Source organism: Saccostrea cucullata, unplaced genomic scaffold (assembly GCF_032062105.1).
Source record: "Saccostrea cucullata isolate Sc308-1 unplaced genomic scaffold, CSIRO_AGI_Scuc_v1 ctg249, whole genome shotgun sequence".
NCBI lineage: Eukaryota > Metazoa > Mollusca > Bivalvia > Ostreida > Ostreidae > Saccostrea > Saccostrea cuccullata.
This window is the reverse complement of record NW_026936117.1, coordinates 314829-337020: the sequence shown is the minus strand read 5'-3', so window position 1 is coordinate 337020 and position 22192 is coordinate 314829. Positions and strand designations below refer to the sequence as shown.

Sequence of the window (22192 nt, the reverse complement as noted above, 5' to 3'; positions counted from 1 at the left end):
GTCATGTTATATTATTTCAAGATCCACACCTAACCATAACCCTAACCCTAGATTCTTGAAAAAAATATTTTAGGCAACAAAGTATAAAAACTGCATGGAGAGAATATATAACGTTAACTACTAAAATACGCCCCCTCCCCCTCCAAAATGACCGACAGATACTTCGAATACTATTCACGTTTACCATCTGAACACAATATTCAATACAGTACGCATTTTCCGCTTTCAAAATCCATCCCTGTGCGGCTAGAACCAGAAACGTCGCAAAACGTCATATTTTTGTGAAAATGACGTCATTAGTCCACTGACGGTGTATCAAAAACGTTCCCAAAATTTATTCTTACGAGTCATCACGTGACTTAATGACGTCATTACATATATTTCCTCGACTTGAAGGCCTTTACACCAACTGAAATTTGATTGGACGATATGTCCTTTTCCGATATGACGTAGGCAACTAGCACGTTTGCAGAAAAAGGGGACATTATCACGTGACCTGAAGTCGGCCATGTTGTTAGAACAGGATTCATTGTTAATGGAAAACGTATTTTAGGAGTGAGCTGTACATTCACCTAACGAGTCACTGGAGGTAATGTATTAATTAAGACTGAGTAAGATTAAAAGTTGACTGCTAATGTGGACCCCATTGCTATGTAAACAAAAAACGCAGGAGATTTAAATCGGTGGTGGATCGAAGGGTTCTCGTGTTGTGGCGGTAAAAGTATGGTGAACCAACCCTGTAAGCATTCGTCAATCTTCTAAAACATTTGACGGGTTATTATTGATTGAGAACAGAAAAAGTTGAAGAAGATATATCTTTTATGAGTAAATTGCGGTATTAAACGTAAAACTGTTCAAGTAATAATTCAGAATGCATGGGTCAGTAAATCGAAAGAAGGAATCGTTACCGGAAGTGAGATCGGTTGGCATAAAATGCTTCTGATGGTATGGCCTATTGTCGTCTTTTAGTTCCTGCATATATTTTTTTTATCGTAAAATTTTAGAAAAATAATTTTAAAAATAAAGATATTACAACTGTTGCCATGGATACCGCATTTGATTTTGAGAAATGGAAACTGCGCAGAGAAGTGAAAGGGGGGTTCTGCAGTGATGAATATATTTTTTTTCAATCATTTTGAGTTCAAATAAACTTCTTGTGTAGGTCTGCATGAATTTTTCTTGTCCGAAAATAATAGAAATTTGCACTTGCAACTATTTGAATATAAAAAAATATCATTGTCAAGTTGGGAAAAAATATTGGAATTTAATATTATCTGTGCCCACAAAGTGACAGTGACCTTGCACAACTAGTTGCAGGGGGTATACAGCATTGCTGCTGTGAGTATGTGTGTGTTAGTGTGTCAGTCGATATAACTTGTTGGCAAGATTTAAACAGAACCTACACATAAAACATAGTTTTAAACTATTACTTATACTATAATCCTTGATAGCATTAGCCATGTGCAGATGTGAGCTACTTCAGTACTTAACCTTGCAATTGTGGGGCCCACATAAAAATTTATTCACCCACAAGTTATCAGATCTTCTATTGAATGAAAAAAATAGCAATCCCCTTTTTAGTTTTTTTTTTATCATACGTCTTTTCTACACATTGTAACATTATGCACGACACCTGAAATTGGAAGTGGAACTCTCGATCCTGTTGATGAAAATTGATACGGTTGTTGAATATTATATAATATATATATCATATAGAACACATGGCCATTTTTCATTTACAAATAACAATATTTTTTTTCTTGGACTGTCGATGTCACATTGTGCCAGACACAAGTACTTCTTACTGATACTGTAGACGTACTTTTTTCCACAGGGTCATAATTCCAAAAAAAAGCGGAATCTCAATTTCTGGAATATGATCGGGCTGACGGCCGGGAAATAGAAAATTTACGGCCCGATTTCTGATAAATTAGACTGTCACTTTATGCCGTACATTTGTATTAAGAACGCTTGGACAAATTTCTGCAGAAAATCTGTAACCGCGTACATAGTGTAAATAAATACCACGCGGAAAAAAGTATGTCTACAGGAATTAAAAAGCATTTACTGATAACGCAATTTTTCAAGAGAACAATACAAAACATTCAGACTAAATTGAAAAACATTTCATTATCAGAGATTTTGGCCATGTGGGAAACTTGTCATTCTAAGTTGCCCACATGGAACATAAGTGAATTTAGTCGCAAATTGTGAGTGGGCAATTGTTAATTTCAAACCCTGCACAAACAATTCTCAGCCTCCACATACTTTTGGCATTGTACAAGGACAAACCCTATTCATTTTAAAAATGAACATTAAAATATTTCTTAAAACATTGCGTTTTTTTTTACTACCTTCAAACCCTGAAATTTTATTTACGAGTTGACAATACTCGCTTCCAGTAAGTGGAAAATTTGGATCACTTCGATAGACGCGCTTCAGTTCTATGTTGTATTTGCATATTATACACTGTAAAACTTTCTATTACCATTGTCTTCTATGTTAATTTATCTACACAACCATATATGACATGCATGTTTTTATTTTCTTTTATCTCCATAAACAGCATCAAATCTCTGCTTGCCGAGTGGAAATGTCAACTACTTAACCCACAAAGACATACTTTTTTATAAGTCATATTGACTTTTACAGGATGATGGAGGAAGATGGGACCAATGGAGAAATTGACTATAGCCCAAAGGATATCAAAGATTCAGTCCTCCAGCCGACTCTAACACCCAATGGTGACGTTAACCATGATCCAGTGGAGACCAAGGGTCCCTCCCTACAACAGAGTCTGGCAACCCGAAAAGTCATCCAACTCAAGATAGACAATCCCTTCGTCAAAAACGGTATTATTATCTTCTGTATTGAATCTTGACTTGGCAATCAATATTTTAGTAGTGTATGGCCTTAAGTTTGTCATAGTATTCTTTTTGACATGTAATAATTCATTGAAAAACCAATTTAAGCCCTATTTCCTGATCTTTTTCACTTACATTCAAGGTTTTCATTTTCGCAAGAATCTGTGTAATGAACAGCAAAATTATTTGAGATGCAAGGTTCATAAAAACGATGTGTTGTTACAGAGAAAATTGAAATCATTTTCAAAATTTGTAGATATCAGATATCAGGATCTATCTTAAACATATTGAATCAAAAATTTCCTGTTAATGATATTATCTTAAAGAAGTTTATCGAAGAAATATCTTCTCTTTTAACTCTTTCTAAAAAGAGAATTAATTCATTAAAATTTAAATGATTAAAAGATATTTTGCAATTATTAGTCCATACTGTGTGCTAACTGCAAACAACACAATTTTTTTGCGTCTTGCATTTTATCTTCATGCCGTAAATATTGGTGCCTGAGCATGTAGAAATAAATTTCATGCTAAAAGATGATGAATGTCTTTATTTCAAAAACTGATGCCACTACACAAAGGGAGTTAAAGCACACTTTGTCACAACCTGAGGAACTTTGATACTTGTGTATTCATCAAAGCCCATAGGCCTTTTATTCAGTAAAGCAGTCATTGTTTAAAAAGAGAGAGAAAGCATAAAAAAAAACTATTGAAAATATTTTTGTTTTTTTGCAGGTGATTTGGAGGAGGATGCTGATGATCCATTCTGTATAAAACCATCTGTAAACAACTGTAAAAATGACACAAAGGAAGAATCGTACAAAGGTAATCAGCGAGGGGTCTTTAGTTCATATTTCACATTATAAAATAAGGCAAAGAAATGAACTGTTCACATTTCGTTAAATTTTAGATCACTCTCAATTTCTTAGATGACTAATTCTATCCATTTGTGTATCATGAGTTTGGCATTTTATTATGAATAACTGTTATAATTATTGATTTAATTATGATACTTAATTTTTATGACATATCATCTCTGTTAAATCACAGGGCCTTGGTAGTTTGTATTTTATTGCTCTATGTGGTTTTCTACCCAATTTTATTCATCACACACATCGTTATATAATTATTTACCATTCCATGTATCGTGACATAACTGATATTCTTTTTCTACAAACCCGTGGTTGCCTACTACAGAAATCTCTCTTTATTAGGGCCTCGCTCGGCGGGTGCCCTATAGTGATCAGTTTGTCCGTCCATCCGAGATCTCTTGTCCGGGGCATATCTTCTCTCTCCTTGGCCCAATCTGGCTCATACTTCACCCACAGAGTGCCTTTGGGTAACCGGTGTGCAGTGACCTTGAACCATGTTTCTAGGTCAAAGGTCAAGGTCATAGCAGAATTATATGAAAAATCCTTGTCCGGATCATATCTTCTCTCTCCTTGGCCCAATCTGGCTCATACTTCACCCACAGAGTGCCTTTGGGTAACTGATGTGCAGTGACCTTGAACCATGTTTCTAGGTCAAAGGTCAAGGTCATAGCAGAATTATATGAAAAATCCTTGTTCAGAGTATATCTTCTCTCCCCTTGGCTCAATTAGGCTCATACTTCACTCACAGATTGCCTTTGGTCAGTGAATGTGCAGTGACCTTAAACAAAGTTTCTAGGTCAAGGGTCAAGGTCAAAAATAGCCTCTCTTTTTAAAGTCTTTGTTCGCTGCATAATTTCTTTCCCTTAAGTCCACTCCTCAGCCTCAAACAAATTGACTGGATATGGAACATTTGTGATTTTCCTTCCATATTATGATAGAGGATATGCAACAATATTCATAGAGGATACATTTCTAAAAGTTTTTTAATTGTATTATTTTTCAGGGAGTAATACTTTTTGTCCCCTTTAATCTCAAACACCTTCAAAATAAACCCTTTTCAGCTACGTTACATTTTCATGTTCATTTCTAAATGCGGGGCCCTTTGAGATGGCCACCATCTCAATGATATCTAGTTGCAAATGAATAACTGAATATTCAGTGATGCAACAGTGTTTTCCCTAAGAACCGGCTACCAGCCAAATTGACCGCTTCAATTGACAAAAATGCCGCTTTGAAATAAAAATTTGTTGTGAGGTCCGCAGAGATTTTGTTCATGAACCTCAGTCCCTAGCCTGTTACAACTTCTCTCTAACCCTTTACTTTGAAATAAAGGGAAAACACTGATGCAAGATTTATCTTGACCAAAGATAACAATGTTCTAAACTCTACACTCTAAACTCTGGATGACTACAATGCTGCTTATGCAGCACCTGTAATGAAATCATGCTTGCTGCCACCTTGTGTATAAAAATATGATATGGTTACATCCAACAAAAGGGTAGACCACTCTTTTTCATTGGAAAAGGTATCTTACTTGAAGATAATTATTCCATGGATGTGTGTCATTAATATTCATGAGAGCTAGAGCATTTTGTAGTAGGCAGCAAGAAGTTTGTGGAAATGGAATGGACACAAAACATGTCGATTGCAATGCCCATGAATCCTTTACAGGTAACCATTAAGGCTCTTGGGCTAAATGGGAGTCTGGTTTGTGGTATATTTTAATTACTATTTTGAGAAACTGGTGGTGTACATGGGTGGCCCTCAAGGCCTTTTGACCTTGATTATCATGGACAATGTGTGAATTCCAAGTCAAATGTACAGCTAAATAAAAAAAAAATCTATTGAGAAATGCAGCCAATGTCAGTAAAAGATATTATTTAATTTCCAGGTGAAGACACTGAAGCACCCATTGAAGAAGATCCTTCTTCCTTGAATAAAGACAGTGAGGCACCAATTGAAAATCCATCTTCCGTGGATGAGGTTGACAATGTTAGCTCACCTGTTGTCAATTCAATGCTGATGGAATCTGAGAACCTGCTGAATAAAACAATTTCATCAAATGAATCAAGTCTAGACTCCCTTGTTTCAAAGGATAAGTTTCTGCCAAATGAAAACAGTGACACAGATGAAAATGGCAGGAAATTCCAAAGAAACAAAAAAAAAGATGATGATATTGGAAATTCAGAGGAAAAAATACATGAAGATTCATCACTTACAAAGGAGGAGTTAAACTTGACCGAAGAGAAAAACATTCCAAGTGTCGATGAGCAATCCAGGAACTTGGAAAATATTTCTACAGAAGACGGGGAACTTTCCAAACTTTCAACCGAGCTGGATATGGAAACAGGAAAGTACTTCCTGTCCAATGACAGTAAAGATAGTTCTGATGTAGGTACGTCTTTGTCGCGATCAGACCAGGTGGACCTCAGTGATTCAGTGGTCAGTGTTTCTGAAGATAAAGTGGACCTCAGTGATTCACTTATCAGTGTGTCTGAAGATAAAGTGGACCTCAATGATTCCGTCATCAGCTTGTCTTCAGACAAGGTGGAACTCAATGACTCAGTCATTAGTGTGTCTGAAGATAACTCGAGCTTTATAGAAAGTAATGTTGGCGACCCTGTGCCAGAATTTCTATCTTCTGATGGTGAGGAAAAGCAGGAAAGCAAGGACCAAAATACTGACAATGAAAATGACGAAGAAAAAATTAATTCTGTGGAAAAGATAAGTGGAGATGGTGATCACAAAAAGGAGGAGAAAGACAGTGAAATGGAAGATAACACAGCAGTGAAACAGCCTGAAGATTCTGTGAAAGATGAAAATTCTGAAAAAACTGAATCTGACACAAATCAGAGTACAGAAAATAAAACTGATACAAGTAAGAATAACAATGCAGTCTCAGAGAACAGCTCAACTATACAGGAAAAAGACAATGAAGCTGTGGAAAAAGTGAAGGATATTGATGGATCAGACATTTTAATAACCATCAATGAAGATTGTGATAAAGAGGATGATTTGTCAAAAGACAAAAGGAGCAGCGTTAAGCCGGGACCTGAACAGCAGATGCCCAAGGTGACGAGTACAATTAAAGATGATGTAGTGATTGTAGATCTCTCAGATGACAAGCCCTCGCCTCCAGTCCAGAATAAGCCTCCCGTAATGCCATTTAAACCGGGGATGATCACAGTCGCACCAAACGGCCAGAGATATGTACAGCATGTAATTCAGTGTCTTGATGGTCGCAAACAAATTATACAAGTCCCAGTGACAAGTGGTTCCTCCACATCTCTTTCCAAAGGCCCAGGAGCTTATACAAGTCTGATTAACAAAGCCCTTACTAGTACCCAGCCAGCAACTGTTACCAAGCAGCCAGAGGCAAGCATTCACCCTGATGATCTCATCCCCCAGTCCAGCTGGGAACTGTTAGCCTTAGTGCAGTATGAGGCAGCACAGAAGAAGTTTGATAACACGTTCTGGAATGGCAATTGTCCAGTTAAAAATGACATTAGTTCCATGACAAAGTTTCTACAAGACCTAGGAGGTGATATCGTGAAGCAGTCTGCTTACAGCCAGATAGTGGAGGTTCAAGGACGAAAGTGTGACCAAGGCAAACTGGGAGACAAAGAAAAAGACAACCTGGAAAGAATGAAAAAAGTAGTGAAAGAATTAAAGGAGAAATACAAGCATTTAGAATTGCAAACTGAGAAGTGTGCTGGTTGTAATTTTGTCTCTGAATCCAAAAATGTGATGGCATTTCACAAAGAGCACCCACATATGAGTCCCCCATTAGATCCCTTTGGAACTCTGAACTGTCCACAAGATGACTGTGATTTCAGCACTTTTGCCTCTCCAGAGGCTTTTGCTGAACACATGGAGAAAAAGCACTCTGTGAAAGCCAGAATATATGACAAACCTGATCCATACAAGTGCCATCTGTGCTATTTTGAAGCAAAAGTGAAGAACAATTTGACACGACATAGATTTAGGTGTGACAAACAGTTCAAACTTAACCAAAATCTACACCCTAATTACACAGATATTAATTACTGCTTAAAGAACATAATGTACAAGTCCCAAATAGAAGCCAAAAAAGCTAGAAATAACCAAGTACCTGTACCACAAGTCACGAAACAACAGATTAAACCTCAGCTGATCAGGCCAAAAATAGTCATGACAAAACCGTCAGCACCCATAATGTTACAGCAAGGACCCAATAATGCTCAGGTTCCTTACATGATACCCCTCAGTCAATCCCAAATAGGTCAGCTCAATTTCACAAGAGCAGTTAGACCTATAGCTAATCCAGTCTTGGTATCCATGGGTACAAGCGCAGTAACCAAGCAACCACCTCAGACTGTTGGAGCAATGCTAAAACAACAACAACAGAGTCTTGCCAACAGACCAGTGGTACCCAAACCTAGCGTTCTACAGGGACAACAAGCAGGATTCGAAGTGTGTGAGATTTGTGGGGGCTATGTCAAAGATCGGATGTCCCTACAAATTCACTTCTTCTATGCCCACAAAGTGGATCTGCCTGCCGTGCTCTTCCAAAAGAACAGCCCCCAGTTTAGATGTAATGTGTGCCAAGCACCTTTCTGGACTGCCATGGGACTCGCCAAACATCGACAAAGCTCCAGACATTTTGATACTGTCATCCATGCACCTAGGACTGAAATCAGATGCTGGATTTGCTTTCAGCAGCCAGAGAATCTGTATTCTCACTTGCAAACTGTTCATCACTTGACCACAAATGAGTGTATGATTCTCAGGCGATGCATGTTTTGTGCAATTCAAACAAGGAATAGAAAAGATCTTGAAATGCACATGGCAACATCACATGGTATCGTGATTAAAGGTGCTCCCACTGCAGTGCCTTCTAGTAGTGCTCAATCCACCAAACCTCAAGGGGCTCGTAATAACTTCTGTGTGTTCTGTTCTAAACAGTTCCCTGACAACACTCAATTGACTCTTCATTGTCTCAGAGACCATGCCACTTGCTCAGGATGTGGAATGGTGGTATCGAGAGCAGCAGATCTAGCGAAGCATGTCTGCAAATCAGCAGGACGCAAATGTCCTGTCTGTGGCTTAAAGAACCTGAAACAAGCATTCTACAATAAACACATTCGAACACATCTGAAAAAGTGTTCAGTGAAAATTAAAAGACTGACTGAAAAAGAAATTGAAGTTGCCATGGGTAAAGAACGAAAGGCTGAAATGGACCTAGAAAAGCAACGAGAAATTTTCACCAAACTTGAATCAGATATTTGGGATGAAATTCAAAGTAGACGGAAACGTGATGATACTGACTCTACAAACTCAAAGAAGAGGAAGAGTAACGAAAGTGATAGATCAGCGAGCAAGAAGGCGAAACTTGATGAAGAGGAGGAGGTAGTTGTTGTCGAGTGACTGGTTCACTGCGCCCATAAAACTTAATTATATATATACATGTCAACAGAAGGCCACCACTAAAATCATCACTTTGTAATTTCTTAAGGTGAAAAATTGTTCACAAAATCATGTTGCAAGTTTTACATCATAAATGATGTTTTTGTATAGCCATTGTTTACAGAGTATGTGAATCCTAATAGTGAAATATTGTGTGTGTGGAAGAGGTATGTTACACATTCCACAGTCTACGTTTAGTGCTTAAAATCAATACTTGACCTAATTCCAATATCACATTTAACAAGATACATGTACATCTTTTTCCTTTTTGTGGAAACTTTATACTGTCTTCAAGTATTGTTCAAATAGACAATGAAGCTGTTAATGGGGAATGGGTTCTTTTTTCACTTTTTGTCACATTTACAAAATTTGAAAGTTAAAATTTCAAATGCAAGTTATGAAATTCCTAAATTTTTGTGTTGGGAGGGGGAGGATTGCTGCTTTGCTCATGAATATTAAGAATTATGATTTTTGTTTGAGGAAAATGTAAGAGTTTGAATGTTGTTGACTACATAGATGTGTTATCAAGTTTTTTTACATTGTTATTCATTGAATATTTTATTGTTTCAGCAGAAATTTATCCAATATGGAACAGATTTTTGCCTAATTTTATTTTTGCTTTGTTTTCCATTTTTTCCTATATACATGTACAAGTAGACTAGATTTTTTTTCAACTGAAAAAAAAACCCATATTTATAATGACAAAAACTGTTCAATATCTGAATTTTTTGAAAAACTGCTGGGAATATTTGAGTTTAGAAAATATTTTTGAAAGGAAAGTGATTTTGTATTATCTGATAATTTGGTACTTTGTGAATGGTTTAATTCAGTTTGGCACTGTGAAGGCATAGTGCTGAGATATTCACTAGTCTTGATTATTGTGAAGTCTGCATTTTGAATGATCTGCATCTGTATCACTATGTGACATCTTGCTAGATTTATCATCTTTACAATACTTGGTCATGTCTGTACAGTAGAGGTGTTGTGCTATCTGTATATTGTCACAGTATCTCTTATTAAAGATGATGAAATTTTGCCATTGTTAGAATATATTGAATATATTGAAAACTTGTGAACAGACTGGTCTGTAGTTTGTACATGTACTCTGGTGCACCATGACCAATTACCCAATATTTATGCCCCCCTTCGAAGGGAGGGCCTATCACTTTGCTGCTGTCTGATGGTCAGTCTATCGGTCCACCATTTCCATTCATTTTCTTTGCAGAGGTTACACATATTTAAATGAAATTTGGTATACAGATTTATCACAAGAATATCTAGGTCAAATTCTGTTTTGGGTACAATTGAGCTAATTTGGACAGAGTTATGCTCCTTGGACTTAGAAAAATTCCAATTATTTGCAGTTTCTGTTCATTTTTTTATCCAGGTCAAGTCCTGTTTTGGGTATGATCGAGCCATTTTGGACAGTTATGCCCCTTGGACTCAAAAAAAATTTCAGTTATTTGGGGGAGGGGGGGGGGGGCAAAAGTGTTTTACAAATATCTCTTGTTGAATTTACTCTGGCTTAGGAAAGTTGCTGCAAATTTTATAAATAATAATTAATTGCCATTTTATGTACTTGAAAGTATCAAATTTGTCATGGAGAATTCATCAATTTTTCTGAGCTTACCGGGCATAGTATGGCATAGATCCTGCCCCTAACTGTTAGACTACTGGTCTCTTGACTCTCCTCAAGTCTGTCTCATAACTCGCATACCATGAGGCCTAGAATAATAAAACTTTGTCAGCTGATACATCTAGGGTTTGTTAAAAGAAGGTTACTATGACCTTTTATTAAAATGATATGGCTAAATAAGAGAGAGAGAAAAAACTATGCTGGTGTCCAACTCTTAGAATTCGTTAAACTTGGCCAGTTCATACATCTTGGGAAAGTGTACGTTTCAGATCTTATGACATTTTCCAGGTGAAGTGGGAGAATTTTGTAAGATTTTTGTAAAATATGTGCAGAATTTTGTATAGAATTACATAGAAAATGATACAAAGTGGCATATTTCAGCACCAAATGTAGGTCTCGTCTGCAAGACTAGTGATTCCATTCTAATACTGAGTCAGTGCAAAGGAAAAGTCACTCCTTCCGTTAAATGTGGTAGGCACTTGGGAACAAGAATGGACGAGGACCCAGACCTCCCATTCATAAAGCAAACACCCAGTCACCGTGTAACTTAGAACATCTATATAGAAAAATAAGATTAAGGTGAAATGGCATTGCACCAAAATATTATACCTTGACCCAATTGTTTTATCTAGGTCAAATTACAAAAAAAATTAATGCCAAACCATAAATTAAGATTATGACATTAGCACTTCAAACATACAGGATTAGAGGGTCACATCATGATCTTAGGCACATCTATTTTTGTCATCTTTATCCAAGAACCATTTAAGAATACATGTACTTATTTTTTAAAATTTTGGTTCGGCATTCCTTCTTGAATAAATTAATAGACATTTTTTGTTGATCAAACTGCATATGTACTTAATTATTTGCAAAGAATTCCACTGGTAAATTGTAAATGGTACTTGTATGAAGTACTTATCAAGAATATTAACTTATTATACTCAAATGAATACGAAGGATGAGTGCACTTAAGAAACTATGAGAGTTGAGTCCAGGTGTGTTGCGCAAAATAAAAGCCTGAAATTTCAGTAAATTTATGTTTTATAGGTATTGAACAATGTCTTAAACAGGTTTTGGCATATTATATTACATGGAATTACTAAATAATGCTGACTCAAGCTTTTGAGACGGGGTCTCCCAGTTTTGTCACATTTCTGTCGTTATTCATATGCATACCAGTTTTCAACGACATTTTTTACATCAAGCCGCAACTTGGCCATTGGTCTCATTTGCACAGAATGTGCTAATGCGCTTCATGAAATATGCCGGTGTGAAGCCTCATAGTTCATATACCTCATGAATCTTCAAAAAATTAAATTCATTTCTTTTATTTACATTATTTTTCTGATGACTTGCCATAGATTTACGCCGTTCAACTGTCATTTTTAAAACAAAACAGTGCGCACTATATTTTTTGACATCAAGAGCAGAATTATAACATAACGGAGATATTCATGCCTATTCATGGTACATACCTAATGTAGTTCATGAGAAAATATACTGCATTTTATTTAAGGAATGAAGCTTATATTTTCAACTTTTGTTATATGATGTAACATTACTTTTGGACAGATTACGCTTTATAAACCGCAAAGCGGTTTATAAAAAAGCGTAAACTGCCCCAAGTTATGTTATATCGTATACTGTAGATCACTTAATTCGCGACACCTAATATTTTCATGAGACAGTCATGCACATCGACTCTTTATTAGCGAGACAAAATTTTCACGAATTGTGGTCATTGCTCTATATAATCTTAAGGAATTCTATTATACGCGAGAATGAAATTTTCGTGAGCATACCGTCTCGCGTAATTACGCGAAAAGTTCTCGCAAATAAAAAGTGATTTACAGTAACAAAAGTTGAAATAAGCTTCATTTCTTATAATTTAATTTCAGTGTAGACAATAAGACAATTTTTCCTGCAGAAAAATGCTTCAAATATCGCATATTTTAAAAGTTAACGAAAAGCGGAGTAATACGTTTTTGACGTAACTCATTGTGACGTAGGCAAGTTATGTTATACAAAATAGATAAAACCGTTTAACCAATCAAATGATGTGTTACAACTAAAATTAAATTATTTTGTAAAGAATCATAGGGGAAATTTATTGGAAATGTAAATATTTAAATTTAAACTTAAACATATCCAAAAACAATATGTTGGCCAAGTTGCGGCTCATATCTAGTTTTTAGCTCTACTGGTCAGAGACCAGAAGAGCTTATGCGATAGTAATGCGTCCGGCGTCCGTCCGTCTGTCCGTCTGTCTGTCTGTAAACAATTTTTCAAAATGCTACTCCTCCTACAGTTTTGATCTGATTTCAATATAACTTGGCATATAAGTAGATTACACTAAGATACATAATTCTGTTTATCGGTTTTTGATTTCGACGAACGGTGTTGGCGTTGTTACTAAAAATAGAAATTTCTGTGAAATTCTTTCAAAATGCTACTCCTCCTACAGTTTTGGTCTGACTTCAATATAACTTGGCACACAAGTAGACTACACTAAGAAACATAATTCTGGTTATCGGTTTTTGATTTCAACGAACGATGTTGGCGTTGTTACTAAAAATAGAAATTTCTGTGAAATTCTTTCAAAATGCTACTCCTCCTACAGTTTTGGTATGATTTCAATATAACTTGGCAAACAAATAGACTACACTAAGTTACATAATTCTGTGTATCGGTTTTTGATTTCGACGAACGATGTTGGCGTTGTTACTAAAAATAGAAATTTCTGTGAAATTCTTTCCAAATGCTACTCCTCCTACAGTTTTGGTCTGACTTCAATATAACTTGGCACACAAGTAGACTACACTAAGATACATAATTCTGTGTATCGGTTTTTGATTTCAACGAACGGTGTTGGCATTGTTACTAAAAATAGAAATTTCTGTGAAATTCTTTCAAAATGCTACTCCTTCTACAAATTTAGTCTGATTTCAATATAACTTGGCACACAAGTAGACTACACTAAGATACATAATTCTTTATATCGGTTTTTGATTTCGACGAACGGTGTTGGCGTTGTTACCAAAAATAGAAATTTCTGTGAAATTCTTTCAAAATGCTATTCCTCTTACAGTTTTGGTATGATTTCAATATAACTTGGCACTCAAGTAGACTACACTAAGGTACATAATTCTTTATATCCATTTTTGACTTCAATGAACATTATTACCTTGGTTAATAAAGATAGCAATTTCTGTTACTCTCAAATTTGCTACTTCAAATACAGTTTTAGTCTGATTATGATATAATGTGGCTTGCAAGTAGACTACATTAAGAACATAAAGAGACTTATTCAAGGATCATTTTTCTCTTTTTTGCCTGTGCAAATTTTCAATTCCCAACTGCTTAAGTACTTTCCTCTTCCTTTGCTATAAGTACAAACCAGTAGAGTTTCAGTCTCGACAGAGACTTCTGGTTTATATGAGCGCATTGATGTTTCAAGTTGTAGTAAATAGGGTCAATGTAAAGAGTTATACTAGTCACTTACATTCATGAAAGAAATTGAAACAGTCGTGCGCTCACTTGTTATTTTCCAAAAAGGTGCAAAATCAGGTACCTGTCCCTATAGTAAAGGCACCTTGTTTACAAATTTCAACCCGTCTTTGACCTCATGAATAACAAAGCATTGAACAAGTGACTCAAATCTATTCACTTTCACTCTTTAACAGATCAATGCGTTATCGTGTCTATATAGTGTTGCGAGCTATCGATGATCAAATCATTTTCAAATGGGTAATGTACCCTGGGATAATTTGTTTTATACCGGTGTATTTAAGATGTGTTAACATTTTTGATTTACTTGATATTAAATGAAATATCAGTCGATTATGTTTGATTTTTTTTTTCGGTATTCATAAATATATGTATTGGAGGCTTCTAGCACAAACCTTGCACTTTCTGCTTGAATCTCATTAATACAGAATAAAAAAAATACTGTGGATATATATATTATAAATTTTCCTTTGTTCCTAAGTATACATTGTATGTACATCACATTGAATAATAGGACGTTAAAAAGACATATATATCGTATGAAAAGTCATTAGACGAATTCACTGCACAAAATGCACCCCTAATATTGAATAGAGGGAAACTCCGGTTTTCTTCTGACGACACTACAAATGCTGTAACATTTTGCATCGGCACAAAATCTAACAACAATTAGAGATTTGAATATAATTATTAGTAATAATCAAAGTACTGAGAGTACTGATAGGCGGAAGCATAATTTCGATGAACGGTGTTGCCGTGGTTACTAAAAATAGAAATTTCTGTGAAATTCTTTCAAAATGCTACTCCTCCTACAGTTCTAGTCTGATTTCAATATAACTTGGCACACAAGTAGACTACACTAAGATACATAATTCTGTGTATCGGTTTTTGATTTCGATGAACGGTGTTCCGTGGTTACTAAAAATAGAAATTTCTGTGAAATTCTTTCCAAATGCTACTCCTTCTACAGTTTTAGTCTGATTTCAATATAACTTGGCACACAAGTAGACTACACTAAGATACATAATTCTGTGTATCGGTTTTGGATTTCGATGAACGGTGTTGCCGTGGTTACTAAAAATAGAAATTTCTGTGAAATTCTTTCCAAATGCTACTCCTCCTACAGTTTTAGTCTGATTTCAATATAACTTGGCACACAAGTAGACTACACTAAGATACACAATTCTATGTATCGGTTTTTGATTTCGATGAACGGTGTTGCTGTGGTTACTAAAAATAGAAATTTCTGTGAAATTCTTTCAAAATGCTACTCCTTCTACAGTTTTAGTCTGATTTCAATATAACTTGGCACACAAGTAGACTACAATAAGATACATAATTCTGTGTATTGGTTTTTGATTTCGATGAACGATGTTGCCGTGGTTACTTAAAATAGAAATATCTGTGAAATTCTTTCCAAATGCTACTCCTCCTACAGTTTTAGTCTGATTTCAATATAACTTGGCACACAAGTAGACTACACTAAGATACACAATTCTATGTATCGGTTTTTGATTTCGATGAACGGTGTTGCTGTGGTTACTAAAAATAGAAATTTCTGTGAAATTCTTTCAAAATGCTACTCCTTCTACAGTTTTAGTCTGATTTCAATATAACTTGGCACACAAGTAGACTACAATAAGATACATAATTCTGTGTATTGGTTTTTGATTTCGATGAACGGTGTTGCCGTGGTTACTAAAAATAGAAATTTCTGTGAAATTCTTTCAAAATGCTACTCCTTCTACAGTTTTAGTCTGATTTCAATATAAATGTGGCATGCAAGTAGACTGCACTAAGAACATAAAGAGACTTAATCAAGGATCATTATTCTATTTATTGCTGTTGAAAAGTTTCAATTTCCAACTGCTTAAGTACTTTTCTCTTCCTTTGCTATAAGTACAAACCAGTAGAGCTTCAGTCTCGACAGAGACTTCTGGTTTGAAAAAGTCTCCAAACTACCATCAAGTTAGGCACTAAATTAACAGGTCCCCAAGTGTCAACGATTGATATTATAATCCCTTTACTCACGTGACATTTCTTGGTTTGATAAGCCAATGCTTTCATTGAACATTTTATTGTGTTTGTCATTTAAAGTTTCTGTTCGGACAGTATCTATCATACCTCCAACTTCAAACTATGGAAGATTTTGGCGCTAATTATAATAAGGTTTGGAGGTTATATGTCTCTTATTTTACTGTGTTTTTTTTTTTGTTAGGAGTGTTTTGAAAGAATTCTGGTATTTGTAGTGAGATTAGTAAACAAAGGCTCATGTCGCCTCAGTATTATGGTCTGCAGGGCAATACACCTAACCCATTCCGAAACACTAGAATTATTGATTATTTGCGCACCATGAAACTACACAATCTCTCTCCTCATTAAATTCGTAGTGTAGCATCTAGTTGTGAAAAAATCATATGTGCTATTGTTTACATCCACATCCATGCGATTTAAATGTCTCCACCTTTTTGCGGGTACCTTAAATTCGATAGTGGTCCATTTAAATTTCCAGAAATTTAAGTCTTATACATGTTCTTTTCAAGGGCATTGTCTGTAATTATAGAAATATGTATGACAAAAAATTCAATGCATAAATATCAAAAGCATATGCTTGCACAATAATCAGATTAATTTAGGTACCAGTATATATTCTAATGTAAATTTAAGATTAAAATGGGTAGCCGAAAAGGTTCCAAATGACGTACTAAAGTGCACTCATTCTTTGATAACAGTCAAATGAACACAGACAAAAAATAACCTGGAAACTTATTTAATTTATGGTACATGTACACAAGTGAACACAAAATGCAACATTTTATCACAGTTACCAGCTCATATTTAAAAAATGCAAACAGTGACATCAGTATAATTGCACATGGACAAATATATTGAAAACAAAACATGTCTCAAAGACTAAAATTTTCCACCATCTCATTTAATACCGGTATATTGATAACACACAATTAACACTCAGGTATTCTTTACACCTTTAATGACCTGGACGTAATTTTAACAGAACTTAAACAGTGAACAGTTTATGAAATATTTTTTCCCAAAAGATTGGTATAGATACATAGCTGGAAAAAAAATATGTCAATCAAGAAGTAATTCCATTTCTTCTGAAGAACTCGGCCCTAACGTGAGCAATGCGGACGTGTTGGCGGTCAGGATTGTCAACAAACAAGTCGAGTCGATGTCCATACTCTGAGGAAGACAGTGTGGGAACCTCCTTACCCTTCTCCTGAAAGTGATCAAACATTGTATTTTAAACAAATAATTCCACATTATTAAAAGTTCTCTGATTTTATGACATACATAAGATCCTATAAAGGAGAACATTGTATTTTACACATCACATAATTACAGTTCATTAATATTATGTCATTATTACATTAATTTGTAAGTTGACTCCTCTCCGTTAGGCTAACTTTTAATCCGTACCTCTTGATTTACTACTAAGCCCCGAGACTTGGCATGTTCCCTGTCATCGCGGTGAAGTTTGTTATTATAGCCGTATTCCTTCCTAAATAGTCTCTCATAAGTTGATCTTGGATATCGATCCTGTAAATACATCAATCACAGTCAAAGCATATTTAAAAATTTTATTATACATCGTGTTGCAATTTACTTGAATCACTCATTTTCAATGGAAGGGGGAATAATTTTCATTGTTTTTGTGGCATGAGGAAACCCACAAATGTATATTGTCCCCCATGAAAATGTTACAATTACTTAATGTTAACTTTTTTCTTGATCCAGAAGATCAATTTTCCTAAATTCAAACAAATATTTTCCCCCAAATCAATCACAGGGACTTGAGACCCTGGCAAAATCGGGTATATGTCTCAAGTCCCTGTGAAACCAATAAAATATGTATTATATAATTTTAACAAAATTAATGCATGTAGCATATTACATGTATGAATATTTGTTAGGAATTACTGTTACTATTATTATTAAAATTTATACAATTTGAAACATACTTTCATTATTATAAGCATACCTTTTTATTTTACCTATATGTGTTAATTAAGATCAATGACAAGGTCTAAGGTAACAAACAAGTTAACTCCAATGGTAATATTAACTGAAATATCTCAGTTCCTCGTGGTAAAATCAAAAGAGTTTATTATTTCAAATCACTAGTCTTAGGGTTAATAGGATTACACTGATCATGACTACTTGGGTAACTCAGTGGTTATATCATACACCTGACAAATGCAGGAGTCCTGAGTTGCATTCTCAGCTTATTTATAAAAATTAATTAATCCACCCAGGTGGACACAGATATAGTCAACACAACCCAAACCACTAAATTCTCTTATCAGTTGACAGGCATCATCAATTCCATGATAAAATTTTAATAGTATTTTTGCAATATGATGACAGTTATACCCGGTAATTTAACAGTAAAGGGAGAGGAGAAAAATGCAGTGGACCAGACCGGGATTAAACCCCAGGCCCCCAGAATCTCTGGTCAGGTGCTCTACCAACTGAGCTATCTAGCCCCTGGCGATCAAACCGGGCTGACCGCCACATTCCTCCCTCCTTAAAGGTCTTTGGTCCCTCAAAGACCCCAACCCAGGCTCATCCAAGGCAGGCCACTCACCTGTCAGTTCCAGGGCATGGCACGACCCCAAATGTAACGGGAGAGGAGAAAAATGTAGCAGTCAGGCGGGTTCGCTCACCAGTGGCCGGATAGCTCAGTTGGTAAGAGCACCTGACTGGAGATGCAAGGGGCCTGGATTTGAGTCTCGGTCTGGTCCACTGCACTCTTCTCCTATCCCATTACATAATATTGTGTCTCTGTGTTTGTATGAATTTACACATGACAGAATGCATACAAAATTTTTAGCTGAATATGTAGAAGGGGCCTGGATACAACTGCATTGTCATTTTGTTTACATTTTTAAATTTCTATTTTTGTTCAATTTATAAAAATTGAATTTGCAACCTGTTTTAAATTTCAATCTTTGTCCAAGCCCCTTTCAATATATTTTTCACTTTAAATTATAGATTTATATTTTTTGCTAGTATATAGTGTACTGAGAATAATAGTATGCATAGGTCATGCACATAGTCTTTGATACAAACATTTTCTAATAGATTTCCTGATTTTACAAATAAAAATGATTTAAATTATTTGCCTGTACATGTATTTCAAAATCTGGAAACTGCACTTTATTTGTGGAAGAGCATGCATTTTATGAAAATTTAAAATGAACAGTAATAACACAACCATCTCCTGAGAGTGGAAAGCTGGCCAAATATTCCAGAACAAATAAATACAATAAAATATATGACTCAATGTGTAGTGAAACTGCAAACGACGATCAATCTATTACAAGTTAATTAGACTTTACAGATTCTTTCAAGATAATTTTTCCTTAAACATTTTGTATGTTTATATGATTTACTTCTACCACACAAGCTGTTAAATTGGGAAAGTTAATAACTTCTGCAAAATAATTAAGTAACAATAATTATTCAACCTGGTATACATGTATTTACTATGTACACTATGACATGCATTAATTTATTTAGCAAGCTGCATCTACATAAGTCAACAATTATTTGATTAATACTAAATGAAATCAATTAAAATATCATCTGAATTCTAGTTTGCAGTTTCATTCTAGCATTTCTGAATTAATGCAAATATATATATATATGCACAAACCAATCAAAGCATTTATCATACACAACATTACCTTCTCACGCCGTTTGATAACCAACTGAAAGAAAATTAAGGTGGAAACAAACTTGTACAGAAACCTAGCATGCATTGCAATTTCAGATAATATTAATTTTATGCTTTTTTATGTCTTTCTTTACAAGATTTAAGGGAAAGAATCTCTATGTTTTAATTGTGACTTGATTTTAATAAACAAACAAAATTGTTTGTTCCATATATCTTTGTCTCTTAGAAGTAACAACTATAGAGGTAAAAGACCATGGTATGATCACACATATGTATGATATAAATTGTACAATAACTTCATTATTGGTGCAATAAGGTCGATTCTACAGTATTTTGACAGCTGTTTATGCTTTTGTCAAAGAAACGGAATATCTTTATTAAAATAAAAAAAAATCAGGATATTTAATCAAAAGTTCAGAATTGCTTTATTAAAACTTCACATAAATCATGTTAAAATAAGTGACTGTCTGTGTCTCTGCAGCATGCAGGGCAGTGATGTTTGGGGGATGTTAACAAAAGTTTCACATAATTTGTAAAAACCCACCTGTTTAGGAGTATTGAATACGGTTCTTTCTGGGGGATCGTCTCTTTCTGTCGGAATGAAGGAAAATGACGAGAGCTCACATGGCCTTCCTTTCAAAGTAAAGTTGTTTGTTCCAGTTTCCACCTTTATTTCTTGTGGCTCTGCCATTCTGATTGATTACATTAGTTTCAATATGGCGGTTTTTCCATTTCCGTTGTCAGGTGCCCGAAGAAGAAGAGATAACCTGAACATCTGAAACCCTAGATAAATCTACTAAGGAATATACGGTCATAAAATATTCTTCTACAAGTTTTTGTATATAAAAGTTTTTAAAATGTTCAAAATCTCAAAAAAACCGTAGAAGTCTCATATTACCCATGACTCCTTGCGGTCAACATAATTTCCAATATGGAAGATGAAAGTAAGAAGAGTCTTCCTGTTTCAGGGATGAAGAGAAAAATGCGTAAAAGTACGTGCCTTTTAACAGATATTTATGAAAAGCACACTAGTGGTTGATAAATTCAGAGCTTTTTATAGTTAGGGTTTGCTGTTTTATAGCATTTTTCACCGGCAACCCCAAAAAGCCATGATATTAGGTTTAGTTTCTCTTTGAACATTGAACTTCAGACTCAAATGTTGCAGTTGCATCCTGTAGACAAACATGGTCTACGTATATGCACAGATATTCAGTTGTTGATCGAATTTATGGCATTTTGTTAATATACATAAAACGAATTGAATAATGTGATTTAAAAGTACAAGTGACACAAATTACATTTTAATCTCATCTGATGTAGGCCTTTTTCTAGAATGGAAAGGAAAATTGAGCTAAATGTAACATAAATTGAACATTCTTAAATACATTTATAATAAAACATATGTCTGGACTGGGAATCAAACCAAGGACACCTGCATTACTTATCAGACTCAGGTGTTTTAACCACCGCATATGGCACGCCAAATTCACAAAAATGAGCTAAACATAGTTTAACAGTTGATAAACTAGGTTTATCAACTGTAAACCATAGTTTACAAACCATGAGCTATAGGCCTAGTTAACAATTCGTTCACTATAGTTTTCATCTGTAAAACTATATTTAATGGTTGTTAACTATAGTTTACGAATGCTAATCTAAGTTTATCTGTCTGTCATAAAATGTTAACAATAGATTTTGTTGAACCTCGACCAATATCAACCAGAGGGCCGAAATTGGTGTCTCGGGCTGATACAGGATGTGATATGGAAAAGGGTATGCATATGTTTTGCAATCGAAAATGATTGTTTTCAGTGTTAAGTATAGTTTATGGTTCTGAAACATACATTATCGCGTTAACTATGATTTACAGATGTAAAATATAGATTAACACTGTTAACTATAGTTTACAGTCCGTAAACTATAGTTTACAACTGATAAACCTAGTTTATCGACTGTGAAACTATGTTTTGCTCATTTTTGTGAATTTGGCGTGCCATAACTGTACCGTCAGTCCGATATCTTCAGTCAAGCCTAAATTATTACAGATCTGATTATGATCAGAATAATTTCCATAGATTTTTGGTTTCATTTGAAAATATCTCTTCAGAGATACCAAACATCTATATGCAACTTTAAAGATGACAAAGAAATGCTCCTTTTTTGCAAT

General features: G+C 35.0%; 4 protein-coding genes across 6 annotated transcripts in view; 3 read left to right on the top strand and 1 right to left on the bottom strand.

Annotated features, from left to right (window-relative positions):
• The first annotated feature begins 460 nt into the window (after nucleotides 1–460).
• On the top strand, nucleotides 461–6003 carry LOC134244781 (uncharacterized). Its single transcript, XM_062727022.1, has 5 exons — nucleotides 461–589; nucleotides 2653–2852; nucleotides 3597–3686; nucleotides 5625–5870; nucleotides 5957–6003. Exons 2-5 carry the CDS (start codon nucleotides 2654–2656, stop codon nucleotides 6001–6003), a joined length of 582 nt encoding a protein of 193 aa, XP_062583006.1. The 5' UTR covers nucleotides 461–589; nucleotide 2653.
• On the top strand, nucleotides 5850–10213 carry LOC134244802 (MOG interacting and ectopic P-granules protein 1-like). Its single transcript, XM_062727049.1, has one exon. The coding sequence runs from the start codon at nucleotides 6074–6076 to the stop codon at nucleotides 9137–9139; it is 3066 nt and encodes a 1021-aa protein (XP_062583033.1). The 5' UTR covers nucleotides 5850–6073; the 3' UTR covers nucleotides 9140–10213.
• Nucleotides 10214–17078: 6865 nt separating this feature from the next.
• Nucleotides 17079–20988, bottom strand: LOC134244800 (cilia- and flagella-associated protein 90-like). 3 transcript variants are annotated; one of them, XM_062727044.1, is made up of 5 exons: nucleotides 20924–20988; nucleotides 20570–20818; nucleotides 20036–20059; nucleotides 17766–17885; nucleotides 17079–17565 (listed from the first exon to the last, which is right to left on the bottom strand). In XM_062727044.1, exons 2-5 carry the CDS (start codon nucleotides 20714–20716, stop codon nucleotides 17422–17424), a joined length of 435 nt encoding a protein of 144 aa, XP_062583028.1. In that variant the 5' UTR covers nucleotides 20717–20818; nucleotides 20924–20988; the 3' UTR covers nucleotides 17079–17421. The 3 variants fall into 3 exon arrangements, with proteins under 3 accessions (XP_062583028.1, XP_062583029.1, XP_062583030.1); XM_062727045.1 differs by having other exon boundaries at nucleotides 20570–20821; nucleotides 20924–20942; XM_062727046.1 differs by lacking the exons at nucleotides 20036–20059; nucleotides 20924–20988 and having other exon boundaries at nucleotides 20570–20874.
• LOC134244801 (RING finger and SPRY domain-containing protein 1-like) overlaps nucleotides 20925–22192 on the top strand; it is a 32870-nt gene continuing 31602 nt past the window's right edge. Inside the window, exon 1 of the mRNA XM_062727048.1 lies at nucleotides 20925–21017. The gene's annotated coding sequence lies outside the window, so the exon portion shown is untranslated. The remainder of the gene's footprint in view (nucleotides 21018–22192) is intronic.